A 26,467-nucleotide genomic window follows, 5' to 3' on the forward strand; every position below is an offset into this window, starting at 1 on the left:
AAATATTTATTTATTTATTATGTATACAATGTTCTGTCTGTGTATATGTCTGCAGGCCAGAAGAGGGCACCAGACCTCATTACAGATGGTTGTGAGCCACCATGTGGTTGCCAGGAATTGAACTCAGGACCTTTGGAAGAGCAGGCAATGCTCTTAACCTCTGAGCCATCTCTCCAGCCCCCGAGATAGAATTATTCTTAAGCCTACTTCTCCGCTTGTATTTCCCATGAGTTTTCAAATCAATTATCGTGAGCCGCATAAATGGATACACCAGCATGTGAAACTAAAGCCATCATTTCCCCCACACCTCATGGCTCTGAAATTCTCCGCTTCAGTTTTGCCACGGCCAGAAGCCGAGGAGACTCTGTACCCTTCCTCCCTCTTCCCTCAGCTATCTCTATATTTCTTTTGTTTCTTGGTCCCAAACTGTCCCAAGCACACGTACAGATGACAGCACTGTTCACTGTGTTTCGATTACTACACATTTTCTGAAGAAACCTTAAGAAAAGACGCCCCATCTTAAGCCATCAGGACCAGAGCTTCTCTGAAGATTTCTATGCCGCTGTGGGACACACATAAAGAATTCATGTGTGCTTTACACTGTCTCATCCCTTCTCTTTTATACAGCTGTTGTTTGGAAATGTTTGGGGCAGGGGGCATACAGAGAAGTCAGCTCCTTCAGAGACAACGAGAACGGCCAGTTGGGAAAAGGCCAAGGGTTTGACCCAGCTCTGTTCAACCGTGGACAGTGAAAGCACTTGCACTGCCTTTCATCTTTATGCAGGAGGAAAGGGGAAGGGAGGTAAGGAAGAGGGACCCAGGGGGCCTCAGGACCAATAGCTTCCTGTTACATCCAGGAAAGCAAAGAGTCACTAACCTGTAGGATAAGAAAAAGTAAAATGTAACAACCCCCCCATGTTTTGATGCTTTGTCCAAGAGACTCAGAAACTGCGGAGAAACTCCTAGGAGCATCCGTGCACAGACAAGACAGCAATGCCCCACCCCCTTGTCTATGGAAACCCGGCCCCGCTAACCAGACAGCGTACAATTCCTGACAGCGACAGCAACACACACAGAAAACAGCAAACAGCACTGAAGTCCTTAGGCCGCGCGTCAGAGCGTCTGAGGTCTAGGTTCTTCTCGGCTCTGTTCCCAACTTGCAGTTGACCTCAAACAGATGAGGAGATCCCACATCTCTGGGATACAGGAGCCGAACACTTAACTCTCTTTCCACTTCCCGCTCACACTCACACCTGGCTCTTCAGCCCACTCCTTTATTTTTAGGAATCTATTTTAGTGCGTGTTTTATTTGAGTTATTTCTTCTCCATTCGGAATATATTCTTCAGTCGTTCAACCACCTTGCTAACAGATTGCTGAAAGATCAAAATCGTGTTGGGATGAGGCATATTAATATTAAAAAGCCATCAGAAAGACGTGAAAGCTCACACCCTCCAAAGCCTAATACAGCCTGTTCCTTATCTTTGCATATTTCTTGCCAGGTTTACATGATATATGGATGATTGGTTGGATTATTTTAAACTCATCTATTGCAGATAACACCGCTTCTTTAGTGTTACTTAGTCTACATGAAGCAGCAGCTGCTGACGGTGGGAAGCGGGAACTCTCCTTCCTGATCACGAGTGGCCAACTTACCTACAAGAAGCCTTCTGAGTAGAGTAGATGAATTCACACTTCCCGTGGATGCAGTACCCATTGAGGTTTTCAGGACAAGGCATGTGGCTTCCAATATAAACATCTTCCCTTTGATCACCAGCATCTTAAGAGAACACAAACCAGGTCACTGAATACTGAGAAGAAAAAATGGAAAATACAGACCTTTCCAAAGGCTCAGAAACAAATGAATTGACCCTGTCAATCACCAGGCTGGGCAATCTAGAAAGGCAGCTTATCAGCTAGGGTAAGCGAGATCTAAGGTCCCTCGCAACACCCACTATGTACAAACACAGCAAGCAAGCAGACAACTTCGATCGGAGGCACACAAAAACAGTTGCCGAGCACGAGCACTATGAACTACTGCTATATTAAAAACCATCTGAAAAAGATAAACATCTTTGCTAAACTGTAAGTGCCAGGTCTAGAAGGAAGCTCACCCAGGGACAGATACGATGTACACAATATTGGCTTTAAATGGGTGAAGTTACTCATTTACCCGGTGCCTATGAGACTCCTATGAGAACAATGGCGTCGGCAGAGAACAAGTTAAGGGAGTCTAAAATTTTAGGGCAAAAGATTTACTTTGAATGAAAACCATCAAGCACGTGTATTTTCAAACAAGAACAGTTTTAGCCAGGCATGGTAGTCCATACCTTAATCTCAGCACTCAATGCTGATGCAGAATTAATCCTAATCCCTTTGAGGCCAGTCTGGGCTACATGTTAATACTTGATCTCCGAAACAACAGAGGGAAGGAGAGAGGAAGGAACAACTGAGAGGAGAAGGGAAGGGAGGACACCTCTGCCGGCTTTTTCATATTGTATTTTTAAAGTCAATGTTCACTGTAAAACACTTGAAATAGCAGAAGGTGAGAGAAATGTCTTACAGATTCTGCACGTGTTAGCTGTGTGACCTTTACCACTCGTTCTCCTCTCTAGAACCTCAGAATTCATAAATTCTGTAAAATCGGGATAACAGCCTATACTTCATGCAGGTTTGAAGGAATTACATGAGGTAAATAATGCCTGGCAACACCAACAAAATAACCAGCAATCTATAAGACGCATCACATGACAGTGAGGGGCTTATCGCCACAAAACACAAAGTACAATAAAATCTGAAGAATGCTAATGGAAACAGATTAGGAAGGATCAAAAGCTGAGGACTGTAGGAGCCTTCACCCCTATGTTTTAGTGTCTTTTGGTGTGGGAAAACCAACCACATCCACAAAGTCTTTGACCTACAATCTGTCCTGCCTGTAAAATATGCTAATGCAATGGTAGCATAGAAGCGTATGGGAGTAGCCACCAATGTCTGATTTGACTTAGGTCCCTTCCAAGAGAGGGAACCTGTACCCGACACTGTCAGAGTAACCAGGAGCCAGGAACTAGATGGTTCAGAGACCTACGGCAAAACCAAACACTACTGGTCGAAAGAAAAAAAAAAGGAAAGCATTAATAAAATGACTCTTATTGAAGATATTCTACTATACTCATAGACCAGTGCCTTATCCAGTCATCATCAGAGAAGCTTCCTCCAGCAGCAGATGGGAACAGAGGCAGAGACCCACAGCCAGACATTATGTGGAAAGACTCTAAATAGGATGCCTCCTTCAAATCGCCCCCTCCCCGAGAACCCAAGGCAGAAGAGGGAACAAGAATTTTTGGGTGGGGGTAGAGAGGATGGAGGACACCAGGAGAACAAGGCCCTCCAAACTAAGCAAGGAGCATATGAGCTGACAGAGACCTACACAGCAAGCACAGGACTACACGGACCAGGCCTTCTGTGTGTCTATTACAGCTTTTAGTTTAGCTTTTTATGGAACTCCTCAGTGTGTGAACGAGTTGAGTCTCTGTTTCTTGTGCCTTGTTCTTGGGACTCTTTTTCTCCTGTTGGGTTGCTTTATCTTATTGTGTTTTATTTTGTCATGTCACCAATTCTGTTCCATGTATAGAGGATTTAGCATTTCCTCTCACAGTATGCTGGGTACCAGCCCATTGATTATCTCGAAGCTCCTTGAATATACTTTCACAAATAAAGCTTAATAGCTGTGATGGAGAGAGGGAGGGGGGGAAGGAGGGAAGGAAGGAAGGAAGGAAGGAAGGAAGGAAGGAAGGAAGGAAGGAAGGAAGGGGGGTTATACATGTGTGGACACAAGAAGATGGGGGTTGGCTACACATGTGTGGACACAGGAAAACAGAGGGGAGAATTATACATGTATGGACACAGAAAGATAGAGGGGGCAGTGCCGAGTGGGAAAACTAAGCTCAGAATACAGATTTTGGAAAGGGGGGAAATTCTACACTATATTAATTTAATTCATGCTAGAAAAAAAAATGAACTGGAATCCATGCCACAAATCCACAATCTTAAACTCATCTCTGATGCTTTGTGACCTTGGTCACACCGTTTAATTATCCAACAGACACACAATGAGACCCAGATATAACTTTCTATTTTCTATTGGCCATATTCCAAAGTTAAAAAACCAAATTAATCTTAATTATACAGTTTAATAAATACTAGCATTTTTGAATATGAATGCTATTCTTAATTAATAAATTCTGTCTAGCCCAATTCAGGAAACAGCAGTCACATGAGGCTACTAAGTGCCGCACTGAACAGTCTACAAATGATGACTAAATTTGCTGAAATTCTCTACTCATCACCTTCCGTTGGCCAAACATGATGCTACGTCTTGGAGACACAAAAAACAAGACATATCTCAACCGGCAAGGGGTCCCAGGGCCTCCTTCAGCTCCCAGATGACAGTTCTGTTGTGGCAGAAACAAGCACCTCTGTCAGGATGCTACACCTGAGCCCCTCCCCACTATATCCGCATCACAGAGTGGATTTTAAAATCAGTCCGTAAGACTGAGCTCCTTGGGAATCTAGACATCCCTGCTGTTTGTCCCTGCATGATTTCCGGTCCTGAGAAGCAGTCTGTACAACGTGTGAGGACATCTCAGGCATTAGACTGTTTGGATCTGAATCTGGTGACAGCACTCCCTAACCGTGTGACCTAGTCCAGCCTTCACTTCCTCATCTGAGGAATGAAGACACTGACTGTGTCAGTGTTCACAGGGTTGACCTGAGGGCCAAGTGGGGTAAGAGCTAACACATCAATAGCAGGTGAATTTGCACAGCACTTTCAACTTTCTTTAGAGTTATTTGTGAGTTTTTCACATCATGTATTTGTGTGCATCAAATGTGTACTCTGACGCTGGCAGAGGAGGGCACTGGGTCCCCTGGAACTGGATACTTGGATGACTGTGAGCCACAGACCCTGGGTCCTCTACAACAGCAACAAGTATTCCTAACAGCTGAGCCAACGCTCCAGCCCCTTGTACAGACTTAAAAAACAGTCCTTGGCAAACAGTAAGTGCTTAATAAATATTACCAGCCGCTAGTCTACACCTAACAAATGTTGCAGGAATGAACGATAACTTTCACTTGTTGACATGCCGTAGTATGAACTTCTGGTTTTGCGCGATGGGAGTGTATGTCAGTAGCAGAGCCTCGGCCCCACAGGCTTGACATCCTAGGTTCAATCCCAGTGACAGAAAAAGAAAAAAAATTAATTTATGGATTGAATCATCTTTGGTTTCCATCTTTAAAAACAAAACAAAACTATCCCAACAACAAAACAAAAGATTTTCACTTTGAAATTCCCATTCAGAAAGAGGCTGCTTTTAGCAGCGAGCGGCCCTGGGTCTCACAACACAGGCTGGAACTTAATTAACAGATTGCTTGTTTACAAACACTTGTGATCAAAGCAGAAGGCATGCCTCAAGCAATCAACACTGACGAGAAGTAGTTGAACAGAAACCAACTCAACTAAAACAATTGTACTTTGCTTGCTTCAGTTTTAAGCCAAAAGTGCCCGCTGAAGGAACAAGGCCGGCGGACACTCCCCGACTTCACACCGCACTCCTCCGAACGTGGGACTTGACAGTGCGACACCATCAAAGCGTATAATCGTGAGACCACAGAGCGAGACTGTGAACCCAACTACCTAGAAAAACGCTGGAACACGTATAACAATAGGACTGAGCAGCTGGGTAGAGGTCAGGTAGTGTCCTAACAGACCATAAGAAAGCCCTATAAACAGCAGGAAATTAAGGCAGAAAAGCTAATGGACAAAGTGTGACACCAATAAAGATTTATTAAATGAATTCGTGAGAGAAAGTGGCCCTATGCTAACATGAAGTGACGCTGTAGAAAACAAGGCATATCTAATAAGCAGGGTCTGGCTGGCAGCGTCCAAACTCAGCACTCCACTCAGGCCAAAGTATTCTACTCCATGCTGTTCTGTACACAGATGATGTAAAGGGGACTTTACACGGCCCCGGCCCTCAAGCTTACCATCACTTAAGGAATCAATACTAGCACGGCAAGATGACCAGCGACACACCCAGAGGAAATTCACAAGCAAAGCCACTGAGAAGGACTGCCTACCAGTATCTATTCTTAAGGTCAAACTTCCCATCCCTATTTGAACACGTCCAGTTTACAACCATCCTGAAGAGTTGTTTGTACCCAGGGGCTGGAAAGATGGCTAAGTGATTAGGAGCACTGGCTGTTCTTACAGAGGACCCAGGTTCAATTCCCAGAACCTGCATGGTGGCTCAGAACTGTCTGTAACTCCAGATCCAGGGGACTCTGTGCCCTCTTCTGACCTCCACAGGTACTGTGCCCATGAGGTACACGACATACGTCCAGACAAAATATTCACACCATGAAATGAATATTTTTAAAAAAGAATGTACCCAGTACATTTAACAGAAGAGAACCATCCTCTTTACTAAATATGTTCCTAATAGTGTGTCATGTGAATGTCTCTAAATCTGAGCCCGATGATGGGGAGCCCAGCAGAGAGAGTTTAGTAAACTGAACTAAAACCTAGATCTATGGCTATCCGGAAAGTACCATGTTCCGAGCACCACAGTAGATTCCTGGAGTTTGAGACAATGGCAGAATAAACAGAAAACAAGGACAAAGTCTCACTAAGCAACCGAGTGTGTGAAAGAGCTCTAAGAGCAGGCTGGAGAGCCGGTTTCCCTGGGTCACAGCTGAGAAGAGAGCAAGATTCAGGAAAGAAAGCAGCTGGACAGCACAGGGTTCTGACCAGCCCTAGTGCAGCTTCATCCTGCCACTCCACACTAACGAAACACTCAGTTTCATCTTTATCATATGCAAAACAAGGACAGCATGGCTGCCGTGAGGACTCGGTGGTAACTCAGAGGCACAGGAGCACACAGTACGACACTTGCTTTAAAACTGCTAAGTGGCTCCCAGTGCTACTCATGAACCCCAACAGAGATCAGTAAAGCAGGTGAGCTCACAGGCTGGGAACTTAAGCACAGCCAGCAACAGCAACCAACAGAGAAACTGCAAACTGCCGTGACAACCACACATCGAAACTGAACCCAGGAATCCAGTGCTTGATTTTTCAGACTGACCCCAACGTCTCCCTGGATGTGATCACCGAGGCTCAGAGAAATCGGGTCTCACAAGTCTGACGACTGCACAGCACAAGCTCTTGGCTATTAAACTACGACTTCAGCTCGTTCCCTGGGAGATGTGCAGGAGACGGACAAAAGCATAATGTGCCGCACCTGCTCTCTAGGACTAAATAAACAGGGCCGCTCCAAGAGGGGAAGATAAAAAGGCTTTGAGGACACGATAAAGCGTGCTTTCAGAAGCCAAAGCAGAGGTGCAGCCCTGGCACAGAGGAGTGGACACAGAAGGACCCTGTGTGAACAATGCCCGGAGGCAAGTGGTGACAGGCTCCAACAACAACAGTGACAACTGCTGGTGTCTGAACAATGCCTGAAGTGTGTGCAGTACACACCATACATTTGGCTCCCCAGTGACTCGTTCCATACAGAGCCTTCGAAAGCAAGCCTGCTAGCAGCAGCCATATTTTCACACACAAAGAACAGTGCATTCGAAGTCATGATGTCATAAGAAACAGTACCCAGTGGCCTATCTGCAGAGGACTGTTCTACCAGTCATCCCTGGTCCACAGTGGGCACCCCAGACAAAGCACGAGGAACTGATCTTAGCAACTGAGGCAGGGACCTGCAGGGTAAGCTAGTGCGGCTACACCAGCACCTCACCAGTAACTCTGAGGTTCCCTCGCTCTACCGAGTTTAAAACTTTAAATACCACGTGCTGCTTCCCAAACTGTGCCTCCCTGCATCCCAGCCTTTACAGCACTAACATATACTTCCATGGACTTGCCTATCCCAGGCTCCTCAAATTCCAAATTAAGGAAGTGTCTACTTGTAAATGCACTCCTAACCTCTCTCTGAAACTGATGTGGAAGTGTCATATATCAATCTGTTGATTTCATTGGTTAAGCAATAAAGGAACTCCTTGGCCCTGATAGGTTAAAAGATAGATGGGAGGAGGAAACAATAGGATGCTGGGCGGAAGAGGAAGTGAGGTCAGACTCTGCTCTGCTCCCGGACAGCATGGACGGAGGCTAGAATCTTCCCGGTAAGCGCACCTTGGGGTGCTTCCACAGATGATTAGAAATGGGCTAGTCCAGGTGCGAGAATTAGCCTGTAAGGGCTAGAGTTCATGGGCCAAGCAGTTCTTAAATGAATACAGTTTGTGTGTTGTTATTTCGGGCATGAGCTAGCCAAGCGGCCGGGGTGTTGGGGACGCAGCCCCGCCGCCACTCTTGTTTCAACATGAAACCTCCCCCACCGCTATATAAATCCATTGCTTTCCATCCCAGCCCTGACCCTCCCAACCATGCCAGGGAAGCAACTCCTCTAATCATATAAACTCACCTACCTCCTCAACTGTTCCCTTAGGAAAACACCCTTCCGTCTTCCTCCCGTACCATACCCACTCTGCTCCCAGATCCCTTTCCTGCCCCCTCCCCTCCTCCACCTTCCCTGACAGGCTGGTGACAGCTGCTTCCCTGCAGGGCTTCCACTCTAACCCCAGGACAAATGGCCCCTTGGCCCCTTCTCGGGAGTCCTTGAGCAGCCCCAACAAGACTCCCCACCTGCTCAGGACTCGCTCAGGCTCCTTTCAGGGAATCCAGCACCTGTACCGCTGGCTCGTTGTCTTTTAAAGGACACATCAAAAGAAGCTAGATTGGAATACATAAACAGTCATCAGGCAAATGAGACTCACAGTAATGGCATCTTTTTATCTCTAGTGCTCCTGGCCAGCACAATCAAGACTAATGCGGTTCAAGAACAAGTTCAAAGATGAGGTGAGGGATGGGGTGAGAAGAGTGGGGTGTCTTTCTAATTAAAGGGCCACAGTTCAATTTCGGCTTCATGAAGTTTTCTTTGGATAACAAGGTCTGTATCATGCAGGAACTTCCTGGGTAGCTGGAAATACTGCCAATCACAGTAGGGTGTGATGTCGATGGGGGTATATTCATTTCAGGTTGAAACTGTGTCTCAAAAACTGTAAAATTAGAATCATGCTGACACTGTGTACTGAAGGTAAACAGAATCAAGATGCCAATAAAAACTGAAAGTAGGGATGGCGTGATGGCTCGGGGTTAAGAACAAGTACTTCCCTTGTAGAAGCCCTGAATTTGGCTGCCAGCACCCACACTAGGGAGCTCACAACTGGAGTTCCAGTGGGCATCTGCACTCGAGTGCACATACTCACACACAGACATGCATACACATAATGAAAGTTAAATCTTTTTTAAAAAGAAAAAAACCAAAGGTTTGTATTAGCAACATGTGGGTTTGTTACATTACTCTCCTGACATTATCTTTGAAATTTTCTGTAATAAAGTTTGTATCTATCACCCCATATTCCTCATACTCAACTGTTGTGAAATATTACTTTAACAGTGTAAAGGTGTGTTACATTTGTTTATGCTACAATTGTTTAACTATGCAAAGATGTGCTGCTGTTTTACCTTGCCTGCCTAAGGCACCTGATTGGTCTAATAAAACGCTGAATGGCCAATAGCTAGGCAGTAGAGAGATAGGCAGGGCTGGCAGGTGGAGAGACTAAGTAGGTGGAAGAGAGAATGAGGGGGAAAGAGACGGAGATGCCCAGGGTCAGCCAGCCAGCCAGCCAGAACCGGAAGAAGCAGGAAAAGTAGGACATGGGGGGGGGGGTTAAAAGCCTTGAGGCAAAACATAGGTGAAGAGAAACATGTAAAATTAAGTTATAAGAGCTAACATAAGATAAGGACAAGCATTCATAACTAATATTAAGTCTCTGTGTCTTTATTTGGGAGCTGGTTGGAGGCCTAAAGAGAAAGCCTGCAACACTCAATCATCAGACATTTATGATTTCAAGATCCTCTAATGCTACTGTAAGCAACCCAATTAAACTCACTGAGTTGTTCCTCTCCAAAAACAAAACACACTTTCCACTGGGCATTTCCCTCTAAGTTCTATGCTCCTGCTTGGGCAGCGTTCCTGCTTTCTATAGCAGTAGAAGTACCTCCTACCTACACAGTCTTGGCTGTGGACTGCAGACACAAGTATTCACCAAGGGCTCCTATCAATGCCGTGAGAACAGAAAACAAAAACCAACAGCGCTACCTTTTAACGCATTTCCTTACTGTCTGAGTACTAAACTCTCGACGCCTGGCTTCCATCTCAACTCTATAGAAACTGTGGTCCAATGACCTTACTGTCTCCAGTTTGAGGTGGCTGAGTCCTCATCCTGGAACGTCTTTCTGTACCATGTTAAACAAGTGCCATTCTGTCCAGTTATCAACTCTGAACCAGAGGTTTGTTTCCAGATTAATGCTGAAGGATCTCCTGCATGAATTCCACATCACATCAAATTCCAAAATGCAGCTGATCACCTTCACCAACTCCTCCTTCACTGCACTTCAAACACCTCCAATTCTTCCTCCCTGCGTATCATTTGTATAAAAAGAACCAATCGTCTAAGTCTTTGTTCTTGGTATTTTTACCTCTCACTGTCCCACATCTAAGCAGAGGGCTGTCCCTTTGAGTGTGCCAAATTCACCTCTCTGCCCTTGCCTGTGTATACGATAGGCACGGTGCTTCCGCAGGTATCACGCATTCAAGTGGTTAACATTGGAGCCTTGTCTTTCATTTATATTATGCTAATGATCCGTGTCTTAGTTTTACTGCTATGAAGAGATGCCATGACCACAACAACTCTTATATAAGACAGCATTTAATGGGGGCTGGTTTACAGTATGAGTTTTAGAACATTTTCATCATGGCAAAGAGCCTGGCAGCTTGCAGGCAGACATAATGCTGGGGAAGCAGCCAAGAATTTTACATCTGGATACACAGGCAGCAGGAAGAGAGAGCCGCTGGGTCTGGCTTGGTTTTTTTTTTTTTTTTTTACCTCAAAGCCCACCCATAATGACACACTTTCTCCAACAAGGCCACATCTCCTCTAACAAGGTCACACTTCCTAATCCTTCTCAAATAGTGCCACCCCCTGATGACTAAGCTTCTAAATATATGTGCCTATGGGAGCCATTATTCAAACTTCCACATCCCTAAGGTTCAAAATGAAGTCTCAATTCTCCAACAGGATAAATCTAACCCCTAGCTACTTTTCCCACCACCTCCCCCTCCTTCCTCTAAATCCCTCAGCACTCCCCAACACATCCTGCCACAACATTTGAGAGTCCACATCTCTTCTGATAATCTTTCAGCTTCCCTAAACATCCTCTCACTGCAGGTTCAAATTCTTTCTTCTCCACGATATTTCTCTCATCTTCATGGTCCCAACCAAAGAGCATTCTATCTTTTCTAAAGACCACTAACACTTTCCACGTCTAGTACAATCATGACAATATGTGATGTCTACTCTGTCCGATACTGGCTAAGCACATGTCATACTATAGCTCACACCCTAAAGATACACACTATGCCTTTTACAGCACTGAATCCACTTTGATGAAGAAAGGAGGAGAGTCATTTTACTGTTAAGTCATTTTCTGCTTTTAACCCTTGAGATAAAAATGCTGGCTCTCTCCTTTTTGCTTTTTCTTTTCTTTTCTTTTCTTTTCTTTTTTTGTGGATGCTTTTGGAAGTTCACTGACTTTAAAAAATAAAATTTATATCATGTGAGGGGAAAAAAAGATACATACCATGGACTAAATTATCTTTCCTTCCACAAGTAATGTTGCTAAAATGACTGACATAAATTGAACCTATAGTAAATAATATCTTCTAATTTCATTTATGTTATACGGCAATTCTTATGTGTACAGAATTTTTAGTACCTCCAAAGTGGAACAGACAAGATTATCAATATGTAGTCATATTATTACGTGATTTTTATGAACATTACACAAGTGTTTGGGGTAAACACAATTCCCCAAATTGTCTTCAAAATGAGTTGCTAACTACTGAAAAATGGTCTTCCTAGGGCATTTATCAGTAGAGAGAATAAAACTAGAGCTGGCCTGCTACAGCTCAGGTGGGAACACATCTGAATTCCCATTTTAAATACAGCACTTTGTATCAGCAGAGAAAACGGTTTTTCAGGGCCTCACGGGTTATAAGAAATTCAGGTTTAATACAATTCAAGTAAAGGAAGTACCATATTATTCAATTACACTAGTTGCTATTTACTGAGCACTTACTAAAATGTTAGATTTTGTTCTACGCATTGATGAACAGTCTTACTTAACTTTGATGAAATTCTATGCAACAGGGATACTTAAAAATATTAGACATATAACAAAGATCACATTATTTTCCCCCCTATGGTGGTTTGTAGATCCAGCCAGGGTCCAAGGCTGCCAGGTAAGTGCACTACTGCCAAGCTAATCTTCAGCCCTTGGTGTGTTGAGTCAGGGTCCCACCCACTACATAGCTCAGGATAGCCTTGAACTTGCTACACAGGCCAATTTGGGCTTAACCTCATGATTCCCCTCCCTCAGTTTCCCAAATGTCTTGAATATCTCACATCTTTACATTCATTTTGTTAGTATATTTTAGAATTTTATACATTAGTGCTGTACCCCTCCCTTTGTCCCCTCCATCTCCTCCCAGGCTCCTCACTCCCTCTCCAATCCAGGATCTTTCCTTCTTTAATTACAAATTAGTTGAAGATGTACTTATGATGAGGCAATAGAACACAAATGGTGACCTAGGAGTCCAGTGATGCAACTCGTCTTTGATTAACCAGATTAACATCACCAAGTCTCTCACCTGCCATTGGTTGAGCGCTCTTCATACTATTGCTTGTAACAAACTATAAAAATGATCCCTGAAGGAATAGTCTTTGTACTACTATTTGTAAGATTCAAATACAATAATGCATGTGACCACAAGACAGGAAAGTGCTATTGAACTTAAGCTCAAGCAGCATGAATTCCAGTCTCTCCTTTGATCTTTAATCAACAAGATTTGGTGCGAATAAATCATATGGCTTCTTTGAGTCATACCCAATCTCTTGATGAGTATGGAGTAGCTTCTAATTTGCCAGACATTCTACTAGGGTTAGCAACATAAAGTAAAGATGGCTCATTTACAATCCACATAGAACTCAGGATCTGAGATAGAGACGGGGGGGGGAGGGGGGGCAGAATTACAATGGAGCCGTTTAAGTGCTCAGACAGGGGAAGGTGTAAAGGCTCTAATCCAGATTTAGGGGCAAGGGGGGATTCTCCGAGGAAATGACCCCCACACTGAGACTGGAGAAGATGGACAGGGTTTAGTCAGACAGAGAAGTGGAGACTTCCAGATAGAAGGAATGAGGCTCAGAGACCTGGGCACGGAGGGAAAATGTGAACAGTAGATTCTAGAGAACTTCATATTGTAAGGAAAACTTTAAATCAATAAAAAGCATACATGAGAGCACTCTCTAAACTCAGAGGAACCTTAGCAGTTTCAATAAATACTACTAATCAATTTTATCGAGTGTACTGCCACAGAGAGCGAAGCTAAAAGGCTGCCACAATGAAAATAGAACCACTAGGGACAGCTAATGGCCATATTTCAAAATTTGATTCAAATCTACAAAATCATAATTCAGTACCTTTCACATCTGGTCGATATTGCAGCCCATCATCTTTCTTTCCCAATAAACTCGTATCATCTGTGTCTGCAAGAAAAACGGTCGTCAAGTTAGCAAAGCCACGATGCTGAAGTCAAACCAAAGGACTCACAACCATCCAGCTGCTCTGGCCTCTCTTTAACTGTATACCTACCCTGCTCGTGCAGATTTTTTTTTTAACATTTTACTCTTCTAACAGGACTGCATTTATCATGTACAAGAACAATATAACACTGCAGGAAAGCTTCCACCATTCCCATGTCAATGGCCTTTTCTGTCTCAGCTCTCAGATGAGCCCAGGTAGATCCCCGCATGATGAACAGCTCTCATTTGGATTTCTGCTCAAATGTCACCAACTTTAAAAGCCATTCCTGGGTAGTCTGAAATAACATACACCCCTTGGAGAATCTCTCTCTCCAGGGAACCACTGAGCTCAAGATTTATCTTTTCCTACCACGTTTATCTGAAAACATGAGATTAAAATCGATATGAGATCTCTGCTATATTGTCAAACAACATTAAGACCCTTTCCATGTGACCTGCATTGGACTTTGAGGACCAGAGGGGACCATAGACACCTGCTGAGAAGCACAGACTTCCACCTCCAACACCCAGTGAGAGAGGCGATGGGGAGGCAAAATGAGGTGTGGGTAGAAAATTATCGAGAGGAATAAAATACAAGTTAAGGCTCCACTATTCCAAAGTGGTATACATTTCAGCTAAAGCTCTCCGGCTTGCCCACTGCTCTAAACCAGATATTCCAGGAAGGAATTCAAGCAGTCAAGCATCCTGCCTAAGCTCTAAATGTACTGCATGAAATAAACTAAAATGTATTCCAAGACACAGGCCAAGAGGAATGGCTTCCTAAGGGATCTCTCTGCCAGGAAACGGCTTTCTCCATCCTGCCCATGCCTACCCTACCTGGAAACCCTCTGAGGACCTTCCTAGATCTGTGAGCCGCTCACAAGAGATATGGGAAGTGTGTCACAAACAATCCATAACTAAGATGTAATAAACTCACCTTTACAACCTTGCTGCATTGGCTCAGATAAGAGCACATGCTTTAGTAAGTGTCCCCCCACCCAGAACGAGGGTAAGGGGAACTGAACAGAGCAAAGCAAAAGGGCTATAACCCGAGTCCATGAGCATGGGCCTGGCCTTCAGGCACCACTAGAACTGATCCACTACCCTGCCCCATAGAGTATGAGGACAGAAGCCTCTATCACTGCTTCCATTAACATTCACAGTAGAAGAAGAAAGCCCATTCTTGTATGGTTCGTGTTTCCTAAACCATACTAAGCAGGAAGAAGGCAAGTGGAATTGTTCACATTCTCTAACTTTACACTAAAAACTATAACTGTATATAATGTGTGTGGAAAGAAACAAAGGGAACTATGTGAAAATAAAGGCGATTATTATGCTACGAGAAAAGGGAGACTATACACAGCCAATGTAAAGTTTTACTGCCATTAAAATAGTCTAACTTCTAGTTCTAATTGAATTTGAGATCACCTTAGAACTATAAATATATCTCAACTAATTCAGATACACTCACATCAGGCAAGGGTAAGCTTAGTAACAAACCAAGACACACGGTTTATGTCTGGAGAGGGTAAAAACAAATGAGTATCTACACTATAGAAGATGAAGCTTTAAAATTCACAGTAATGAAAGGCCTAGTCTGAAGAATTACTTGTTTCATGAGGCTGAGACACTACCAAGCAAAAGTACATTCAAGAACAGATTCCTGGCGGGCAGAAGAGATTTTACCTGTGCAGTGGCCAAGATGCCTTATGTCGATCTGTTCTTGCTTTATACAAGAAGCTTCTCGAACGAAACAGGGATTGTTATAGGAACTCCCATCGGAAGCACACACGGGGTTAAAACTGTACCCACTGCAGTCTATGTTACATACACACCTGTTGAGAAAGACAACAATCACCGGCATTGGACAAAGAAAGGATTCACAGTTCGGCAAACAGCAAAAAAGCAACTCCCGTCTTTCTCACCGCCTTCCGCAACACAAGGCAGAACGATGCTATGTCATGGAAAATTCTTCAGTGACCTGGATGCCCGAATAAAAACGTCTCTCAGGTATGGATCTGGAGATATTTATGTTACCCCAGTCAGGAGTCTTCTAGAATTTTCATTTTTAGATCAAATGTCAACAACATTAGTTAAAAAAAAAAAAAAAAAACTAAGATGACATCCATGGAAAGAGTGCAGGAAAGTGTTCTAAACCAAAGGACACAGGTTGTATCAGCATCGTCTCAAGGTCTTATTTTACCCACCTCTATAACAGATAATAATAGGCCTACACCAAACAGTTGGGACAATTAAAAATATAATAGATATGAACTATGCAGAAAGTGCTTCCTAGCAACACATTTACCCGGACAACTGAACGTTTACTGTACCCAGATCCCACAGCACAGGGGCATCAGGCTAAGGAACTCCCCCCAAGAGCAAAGAAGCCAACAGTGGGAATAATGCACGTTGTCCAGCAACACTCTGGTCCAGCACTCTTCACTGCCCTCCTACAGAAAACAAACACTGGATAAAGCCCTTTAGAACTTCCTCTTGGGCCACGCAGTGGTAGTGCACGCCTTTAATCCCAGTACTCTGGACACAGATCTCTGTGAGTTTGAGCCCAGCCTGATCAACAGAGCAAGTTCCAGGACAGCCAGAGTTATACAGAGAAACCTTGTCTCAAAAATAATAAACAAACAAAAGACAAAAACTTCCTCTTGGATATACCCCTAAGTGAGTAGGAAAGCCAGGAGTGTTCAGAACACTGGTGACATGCAGACAGACAGAAGTCCTGCCTCTCTAAAGATAGCTTTTGCCTTAAAGGTGTTTACCAAGTGGGCAGATCCAATTATCAGCTCTGGGACCCTATGAATGGGAGACACGTAATAATGACCCACCTCAGGAAGGGAAGAGAGAGATCTCCACAAAGCTACAAGTTTTGGCATGAGTTTCCACATGCTACAGGAAATGCTCTTCAAACAGGGCTGCCCTGAGTCATGGCACTGCACACTGGGAGAAAATAAGAGAGTAAGGACTAGATGGGGCCCTGGGCAAGTAACAGAAGCAAACAGGATCTCCTCTAGAGAAGCCCAACTTCATCCTGGGTCTTTGTGATTCTCCACAGTGCAAAAGTGAGAAAAAAAAGCACCCCTCCAAACACGCATGTGCCTGTAGCACGTGTGTGTGCGTGTGTGTGTGCGCACGCACAGAGAGAGAGAGAGAGAGAGAGAGAGAGAGAGAGAGAGAGAGAGAGAGAGAGAGAGCTTTTCAGAAGAGCTAAACACAACTTCTATGAAAAAACCATGTATTAATGTATTAGTAAAAACAAAAACTCAATAGCCAGAGTTAACAGCTCACAAACTAAAGAAGAACTGGAGGAACACAGGACAGGAAACCGCTCAGACCGCAGCAGTAGCACATAGGAAAGCCAGGTTAAAGACACAGACAGGAGTCAAAAGAGCTCGGGGAACTCAGGGCTATAAAGAGTGGAAGTGAAGCATGGCAATATGTCCAGAAATTTAGCTTTAAACTTCCTAAAACTAAAAATAGGAATTTATCTAAGTACCTAAATAATCCCAAACAAAAATCTTAAAGTGGAGATCTACACACTAAATAGTAAAACTTTGGTCACAAAGAAAAGACTACTACAAAAACAAAACAAAAAAACTGCAACAAAAAAAAACTACAAATGAAAAAGATTTTTGAAAAGTCAAGAATAAAAAAAGAACAATTAATTGAAGCCAAAAGAACACGAAATAGAACTTGCAATGTGTTGAAATTAAACAGAATTCTAGACAGAGAAATTTTTTTGTTTTTCTCCTTTTTTTAACTACTTATTATTTATTATATATACAATAATCTGTCTGTGTGCATATGTCTGCAGACCAGAAGAGGGCACAGACCTCATTACAGATGGTTGTGAGCCACCATGTGGTTGCCGGGAATTGAACTCAGGACCTTTGGAAGAACAGGCAATGCTCTTAACCACTGAGCCATCTCTCCAGCCCCCGAGATTTTTTTTTAAGGTACCTAAGAATGGACTTAAACTCCTGATCCTCCTGCCTCTACCTTTAAAGTGCTGATGTCACAGGCATGTGCCCCCACCCCCAGCTCATGCAGTGCTGGGAGTCAATCCCAAGGATAGCTTCATGCATGCCAGGCAAACATGCCACCACCATGCCAGAGCTACAGTCCCGGTACCCAGAAAAATACATAAAAGAATAAGAGATGGTTCAGAGGTTAAGAGCACTGGCTGCTCTTCCAAAGGTCCTGAGTTTAATTCCCAGCAAGCACATAGTGGCTCACAACCCCAGAGAACAGAGACAACAAAGAAGACCCTAAGAGAGAAATACATAGATCTGCCTAGGAAGGTGAAAGAGACAAGATCTCCTGAGTAAATTGGGAGCAGGGGTGGGGGAGGATACAGAGGGGAGGGAAAGAGGAAAATGTACAGCTCAATTAAAAACAAAGTACCTTAGAAAAAAACAAACTCAAGTGTGTCTCTGTTGGCTACTGAAAGGATTCTAAATAAAGGAAAAAGGGTCCCAAAAGGAAAGTTGAGATGCAAATACAAATGAGGACCCAAGGTATAGAATTATGCAAGTAATAACAAAAGCTGAAGATGGAAGGCAACAGCAGTGTGTTCCAAAGCCACTTCAACACTAACAGAGAAAAGAATTCAAAATAGGATCACGGCAGAAAGAAAGACCATACATAAAGTCAAGGGACACACACTTAGAGAAAATTCAAGAGGACTAAATTTTGTAATTAAATAGCAAAGACACGGGCTGGATAAAAATCACAAAAGCAAGCTATGCTGCCTACTTGCTAAGGCTCTGGAAAGCACGTGCTGCTCTTGCAGAGGACCTGGTTCAGTTCCCAGCACCCACATCAGGAGGCTCTCAAGTGCCTGTCACTCTGCAGGGGCCTGACGCCCTCTTCTGAACTCCACAGGCACCTGAGCTCACACAGCCACCACAGACACAGATGCGAAAAGTAAAACTAAAGGCTGAAAGATTTAGAAGATTACAGGTAAGAAACAGATAAACCTGACTCTGAAACAAAAAAAAAGATAATTATAGCCCATATAGCCAACAAAAAATTAGTATCCAGAACACAAAGACAGAGATAGATGTTAAGATGCAATGACATAAAAATTGAGAAAAGAAAATGAACAGCAAAGGAGATACACGTGGTGTGGGTAGAGTTGGCATCACATCCAAAAGACTTCAGGACAAAAAAGAATAATACAGAAATTAGAAGGTTCCATTGTAATACTAAAACATTTCATTATCAGGAAGACTGTCTAAGGGTTTAAAATAATCTCAAAATCTACAAAGCAAATATTGACAAGACTACTGTGAAGAATACATAACTCAGTAACTCATAACGCAAATATAAAATGATAGCGGAAATGAAATCTCTCTCTCTCTCGCTTGCTAAGATTTGCTTAAAATAGCTCCCCAAAAAAAGCTGAGAAGAAAAGATGAAACAAACTTGGCCTTTTGAAGATCAGTGGCGGGAATATGGAGACGGTCCTCTTTAGTAGTTTTTCCTTTCCTATGTGTGTGAAGACTCCTTTAATTCCTGATACTCTACAGACCAGTAAAACTAAAGACTAAAAGACTTTAAAGATTAAAGGGGGAAAAACTGATAAATCTGACTTTGAAATAAAAAATAATTATAGCCCATATAACCAACAAAAAAAATAGTATCCAGAACACATAAATATAAACCAGCTTCTTAGAGTATATATAGTTGATGGGGAGAAAAGACAGAGGAAGAATAGAAAAAGCATATAAACGCAAGTTGTGCAACCTAACAAAGTTTATTATTAATAATCATGAAAGTTGGGAAGTAAGACCACACTCACAGTATCAAAGTCACAAGTTGATAAAAATTAAAACAACAGGGTCACACATAGTTGAGGATGAGGAATAGGTACCCGTGTGAGTGCCTATGGGAACTACTAATTCCCATGAACAGCTAGACTTTATTTGTTCAAGTGGACTTCAAAGTCTCTAACAGGTGTTCACTAGGAGACAGTAAGTGCAATGTTCCTCATGAGAAGACTGTGAATGACCCAATTGGCTACCTGCAATAAAACAGGGCCACCAAAGGATGCGGTACCATCAGTCAAATTCAATACACAATGAAGATGAATAGATTCTAGCTATGGAGAGTGCCCTAAATGAATCTCAAAAGCACTACTATCACATACAAAAGGTCAAGAATATTTGTGTTATTTCTTTGTCAACTTGATACAAGTCTCTGGATCATCTGAAAAGAAAGAACCTCAGTTGAGAAAGTATTTCCAGCAGACTGGCCGATAGGCAAGAGCGTGGAGCATTCTGTTGGCTAATGATTGATGTGGGAGCTCAGGGAAAGCTCAGCCACAGCAAGTACCACCCATGAGCAGGTCTGGGGAGTATAAAAAAGCAAGCTAAGCAAACTACGAGGAGTAAGCCAGTAAGCAGCATTCCTCCATGGTCTCAGTTTCAGTTCATGCCTCAACTTCCCTCAATGACGGGCTGTGGTAAGGAAATGTAAGCTAATTAAACCCTTTCTTCCCCAACGTACTTCTGGTCATGGTATTTATCACAGCAATGGAAAGCAATCTAGGACAGTGCACACCATATACTTCTATTACATAAAACCAAAGTTTAAAAACTTAAATCAAAAGGTGGGAAAGATGGCTCAATGGCTAAGAGCACTATCTGACCTTCCAAAGAACCTGGGTTCTATTCCCAGCACCTACATGGTAGCTCACAACCATCTGTAACTCCAGTCCCTGGGGATCTGATGCCCTCTTCTGCCCTCTGTAGACACTGCATGCACACGGAACATAGACATACATGCTGGCAAAACACCAATACACATAAAATAACAATTTAAAGAGAAAAAAGTAAATAAATGAACAGCAAAATAACATATATTTTAAGAGATATATCACATAAAATAAAAGTATAAAGATATCAAGGAAATATTTTACACAAAAAAATGAAGGCCTTGGGGTAAATGGGAGAGTTAAGGGAACCCTGCAGGGCTAGCAAATGCTATGACTTGACTAGAAGGACCCCCCAAAAGACTGAGTGTAAAGCCTTGGTTCCCAGTACAGCGGAATTCAGAGGCAGGACTTTGGGAAGTGACTGGATCGAGAGGCTGTTTTCATCAACGCATTCGCCCACTGATGGACTCATAATCTGGCAGCATTACCGGGTGGCAGGGGGAACCAGGAAGCAGAACCCACATGGAGGAAGCACTAAAGAAATATCTTGTCCCTAGCCCCTCCTGTCTCTCTGCTTCTCACCTGCTGTAAGGTGAACTGCTCAGCTCTTTTAGGCCCTATCTGCCAGCACTCACGTTGCCATAGCAACAGGGCCAAGTGACCACGAACTTCAACCTCTGAAATAGAGACAAAACAATGCTTTCTAAGGTTACTTTTCTCTGGTGTCTTGTCAGCCGTGACAGCAACACTGTAAAACTCCACTCCTTGGCTGGGAGGGGAGATTCTCAAAGGCTTGTTTTACTTTTGTGCTATTCCAAGTATACAAGCTTTCTCGAGACAAAAGGGAAAAGAAATTAAACTCATAAGAAAAATATTCATTAACAAGTAAAATAATAATAACAGTAATTGCTTTTTTATTCTTTCGGCTCTTTTAGGGGGGCAGCCACCCAGATCCAAAATAAACCACACAGAGGTTTATTCTTTCTTATAAATGCCCGGCCTTAGCGTGGCTTGTTTCTAACCACCTGTTCTTAAATTATCCTGTTGATCTTTGGTCTCTATTTCTATATATCTTTTCTCTTCATTCCTTCTTACTCTGTGTCTTGCTATGTGACTGGGTGGCTGGCCCCTCAAGTTGTCCTCTCCTTTTCCTTCCTCCTAGATCCTCTCAAAAATCTCCTCCCATTTATTCTCAATGCCTAGCAGCCCCAACTATCCCTCTCCTGCCAAGCTATTGGCCATTCAGCTCTTTATTAGACCAATCAGGTGTTTCAGACCGGCAAAGTAACAGCTTCACAGAGTTAAACAAATGCAGCATAAAAGAATGCAACTCATCTCTGCATCATTAAAACAAATGTTCCACAGCAAGAATAAATGTAGCACATCTTAAAATAATATCCCACAACAAATAACAGTCTTGTGCCATTATGTAATTTCTAGAATACAAGAGTTGGGAGAAGAACCAGAGGGTGTGCCTACAAGGTTAGCTAATCAGAAATGATGGAGTTGAGATGAGAAGAGGCACAGAAAAACCTAGAACTACCGCCAACTACATGAGAGTGAAAACATTTGCACAGACATTTAGTTCTCTTTCTCCTCTTTCTCCTCCTTCTCCCCAGACAATGGGCAGTGTAGAATGCCAGGGAAGCAAAGGGCTTTAGGAAGCCATCTACTCTGAACCTTGTATCCAATGCAGGGTTTCTCCCCGCCCACACACACCCCTGGCGAGATCTGAAGCGCTCTCACAGCCTGCTAGCACATTGCAGGGGCGGCCATCTTGTATCTTACCCAACATACATTTCATGATTGACGAGTTTCTCCCCCAGAATGGACCCAAAACCTGCATTCCAGAGTCTTCTACACCAATTGATTCACGGGTATGGTTTGGTTATGAAGTATCCCCCACAGGCTCCTGTGTTAAATGCTTGATCCCCAGATGATGGCACAATTTTAGATTTGGGGAATCCGTCTTAACTTTGGGTGTGTGTGACCTTGCTGGAGGAAGTGGGATACTGGAGGCATGCATGTGATGACTATACCTCCTCCGTCCCTTCCACTCTCTCTCACCCCTTCCTGAATGCCATGAAGGGACTATGCTCCTCCTCCACACAACTCCTGACACCCAAGAACAGGAGGATAAGCAACTGTGGGCTAAAATCTGCAGAACAGTAAGCGACGCCAGCCTTTCCTTCTCTAAACTGCTCTCTGGTGCTTGTGTCACAGCTACACAGAAGCAATGGATGTGATGCTGAATATAATAATGTCAAAAAATCTTCTGAGGGCTGGAGAGATGGCTCAGAGGTTAAGAGCATTGCCTGCTCTTCCAAAGGTCCTGAGTTCAATTCCCAGCAACCACATGGTGGCTCACAACCATCTGTAAAGGGGTTTGGTGCCCTCTTATGGCCTGCAGACATATGCATACAGACAGAATATTGTATACATAATAAATAAATATTAAAAAAAATCTTCTGAGAATGCTCTCTATATATTCAGAAATAATAATCAACATATAAGTTCTCATTTCTGTAAACTGGGTCTTAGGATGATTTGTCAAACACCAATGTGATGGTTTTTAATTTGCAACACTTTTATAATGAAGTTTAAATTTTTTTTAAATATTGTTCAATTATTATTGCAATATCCAACATCCCATCCCCCTGCCCAGATTCAGTATCTTATATGAGGCCACAAATAAAGCATGCATATAGTATAGAAATCATTACCTTAATTAATCTAGATAATGCAAATAAATACAGAAAAGACAGAATCAATATTTCTTATGATTACATCCAACTTTGATCCATATCAAGGTTCTTAAACGTATTCATTTCTACAATGTAACTGTTATCTTCTGGAACTCAGGACTCCAAGAATCTCGATCAAATTTTATATTATCTCAAAATGCTCAAGTAGTCAGGGCTCTAATTCTATCATTGAATCTCTTCTAGACTGACAGTCATAAAATAGACAAGTATATTACATATTTCTACTAAGTCATCAACAAAACACTGATAAAAATAGAACCACATAGCCTATCACCAGAAAACTACCTTCAGAACTTACAGAAAAACCAACCCACCACTGTCAAGTATGGATGTGGGTCAGGTACTAGAGTGCTTGCCTGGCATCCGCAAAGCCCTTGGTTTGAGCCCCACTACTGCATCAGCTAGAGTCATGGCACACGCCTGAAATCCCAGCACTGGGGGGGAAAGGCAGAAGGAACTCAAGCTCAATGAATCCTCAGCTACACAGAAAGTTGGAGGCCAGCTTAACTACGTGAGACCCTGTCTCAAAAAGGAGAGGAGCAGAGCGCTAGGGCTGACCTACCATCGGCCTTTCTACTCATATGTATCTCAGGCTGGCAAACACCTCCTGCTAAGATTTTAGATACTGCAGCTAAGGCTCCATTCACCCCTGGTACAGAAAATCTTACCCTACACCACTACGACCACCCCAGAAAAGAGAGAAAATCAGGTTAGCTTTAGCCTGGCTTGTTCCTGGTATACCCATGCTGTTACTAGAAACCTTAATGTGTGCTCGGAAACAAAGTTAATGAAACAGAGGACGTAAAAGAAATCCAATGCTAAGAGTCGCTGGGGCTCCAAGATCATGACTCACCCAGAACCAGGCTTTTCCATTAAACAAATACTCAAAGACCTTTCCCAGAATTCAGACAAAACCTGGGGTAGTAAACTAATTGTGAAGCTATTTATCAAGAAAAGGGTCTTTGCTCTTTTCGTCTTCTCCTCCAGGCTTAGCATAAAGAGGATGGTGGGGGGGATACCCCATCAGATGCCTCACTGTCAGCACAAATGCAGAGCCTGATCTGCTAACATTGCGTTCTACCACAGCCCATGATCCCTGCCACAGAAAGGATGAATTCTTCTATATGACAATAAGACAAGCTTTTTTTTTTAAATACTCTCTAAATTCAAAAACTCTTGTACATGTGTGTATCCTTCAAGGCCAAGTAACATTTGAGAAAGACGATTCTGGGGCCAAGGACGGTTGCTGAACATTGACATGTTAAGGAGAGACCACCAGAATTGGGTCTCCCCTGCAGCGGGAGTTACAGGCAGTTGTGAGCCACCAGACATGGGTACTGGGAACCAAACTCATCCTTGGGAAGAGCAGCAATTGCTCCTAACCACTGAGACATCTCTCCAGCCCCCTAAGAAGGTTTTTTATATTTTTCTTTGTAAAGGGGTAACCATAACCATATGTAGCCTGCAAGGCCTGAAGGATTTACCATCCAGCTCTTTGCAGAAAAGGTACGCCCACCACCAGTTTACAAGACAAAAATGAGGCAAAACTGAAGTAGCAATAAAATAGAAATGACAGCAAGTAGAAAGCTGAAGACCTCTTCAGAACTGTGAAAAGGGTTGGCAAAAAATGACAAGCCACTGCGCTAATCCTGTCAGCAACCACTCATCTGAGAAGTGTCGTTGTTTATAGTGGGCATGGGGATCAACCAGCAACCGCCTAGAACAAATGTCTGGCAGAGACAAAAACTCATCGGTGGGCTGGAACCACCGGATCTACTTCCAAGAACTATGAACAAACCATTGTCCTGATTTCTACAGCATCTAAGAAATGAAATAAAATTAGCATCTAAAGTAAAGGCCAGCTCAGTGAGGCAGGGAGAAGGAAAGGAACACACGAAATTGCAAAGGCTACAGCCACAACCAGTCACAATAATTACAGATGTTCCCAGAGTGCCAACAGTAGTGGAGAGGCACGTTGCCCGCAGACCAGAAGGTGAGGGCGTGAGAGACCACTGTGAGAGAAAACTCCACAGCGTCTGTCAACCGTCGCCTGCACTCACTGGCTGTGCTGGTACATCAGTCGCCTCATTCCATCCTGACAAAAACAAACGCCAAAAGGAACCAAGAATAAGACGTGTGAAAGCCCCCAAGAAGAGCATGTGCGACATTTTTCCTGCTCGTTGGTCACCTGAAGTGGATTTTAGAGCATGCACACTGTCACATGGCCACATTAGGAAAAGTCTTCCCACCACACTTCCTCCTTTTTTCTCAACAAACCAGGGCATTCCTGTCTAGGGACTTTCTCCCCTCCCAGGACACTTCTCCAGAGAAATCCCCCTGCTCAGTCAGTCCCCAGCCTCTATGTCCTTTCTTAAGTCATAAAATGGCTAAAATGGAAATTACTGTTTTTTAAAAAAAATAAGTTGGGACTGAGGAGAGGGCCCAATGGGTAAGAGCATTGATACACAGGATGAGGGCCTGAGGTCAGATATCCAGCATCCATGAGCTGGGATATTCTTGAACAGCTGTGACCCTACCATTGGCAGTAGGGGCATTACCAGGGCTTGCCGACCAGCCAACGGACCCAAAACAGGGCAAACTCTGGATATAGTGAAAGACCCTGTCTCAGGAGAATAAAATGGGGAGTTATAAAGGAAAACACCCTAATGTTGTCCTCCGATTTTAACACATGTACAAATGCACACATATACCACACAAGCAAGGAAGGAAGGGAGGAAGGGAGAAAAAAACATAGGTCACCCAACAGAGCACAGACCCTGCAGAGCCAAGGAGTGCATACAGGTGCCCATGGGCAAGTCAGGTTCCAAACAATTTACTAGCAATGTCCTGAAGGCCCACAATGAGAACCGGGGTCAGCACAGTGTGCCCCCTGAAGCTTTGCAAGACATTCAACCAGGAAACTCACAGAATTCAGAGACTCTGGCTAGCACAAGAATCCTGAAGGACAGCCCAGAGTCTAGTTGTGGCCAGTGTGGGCATAACTGTGTGGGCATAGGCATCCTACTATCAGACGGGAAAGGAAGTGGCTGATCGATGGCATAGTGAAAAAAAGACATCCAGGGGCTGGAGAGATGGCTCAGTGGTTAAGAGCATTGCCTGCTCTTCCAAAGGTCCTGAGTTCAATTCCCGGCAACCACATGGTGGCTCACAAACATCTGTAAAGAGGTCTAGTGCCCTCTTCCGGCCTGCAGGCATACATACAGACAGAATATTGTATACATAATAAATAAAAAAAAAAAAAAAAAGACA

The 26,467-nt window shown here is 43.4% G+C and overlaps 1 protein-coding gene and 1 pseudogene across 1 annotated transcript in view; one reads left to right on the plus strand and one right to left on the minus strand.

The window, feature by feature from the left end:
* The window catches only part of Tmeff1 (transmembrane protein with EGF like and two follistatin like domains 1), an 81,652-nt gene that overhangs the window by 11,219 nt on the left and 43,966 nt on the right, over positions 1 to 26,467 (minus strand). Inside the window, exons 6-8 of the mRNA XM_050156077.1 lie at positions 15,446 to 15,594; positions 13,658 to 13,723; positions 1,655 to 1,778 (exon numbers count right to left, since the gene is read on the minus strand). Of these exons, the coding sequence (XP_050012034.1) occupies positions 1,655 to 1,778; positions 13,658 to 13,723; positions 15,446 to 15,594 (339 nt within the window). The remainder of the gene's footprint in view (positions 1 to 1,654; positions 1,779 to 13,657; positions 13,724 to 15,445; positions 15,595 to 26,467) is intronic.
* Positions 26,006 to 26,467, plus strand: part of LOC126509891 (Golgi-associated plant pathogenesis-related protein 1-like) — a 622-nt pseudogene continuing 160 nt past the window's right edge.

Source organism: Alexandromys fortis, unplaced genomic scaffold (assembly GCF_014885135.2).
Source record: "Alexandromys fortis isolate MF-2015 unplaced genomic scaffold, M_Fortis_MF-2015_v1.1 scaffold_92, whole genome shotgun sequence".
Taxonomy (NCBI): Eukaryota; Metazoa; Chordata; class Mammalia; order Rodentia; family Cricetidae; genus Alexandromys; species Alexandromys fortis.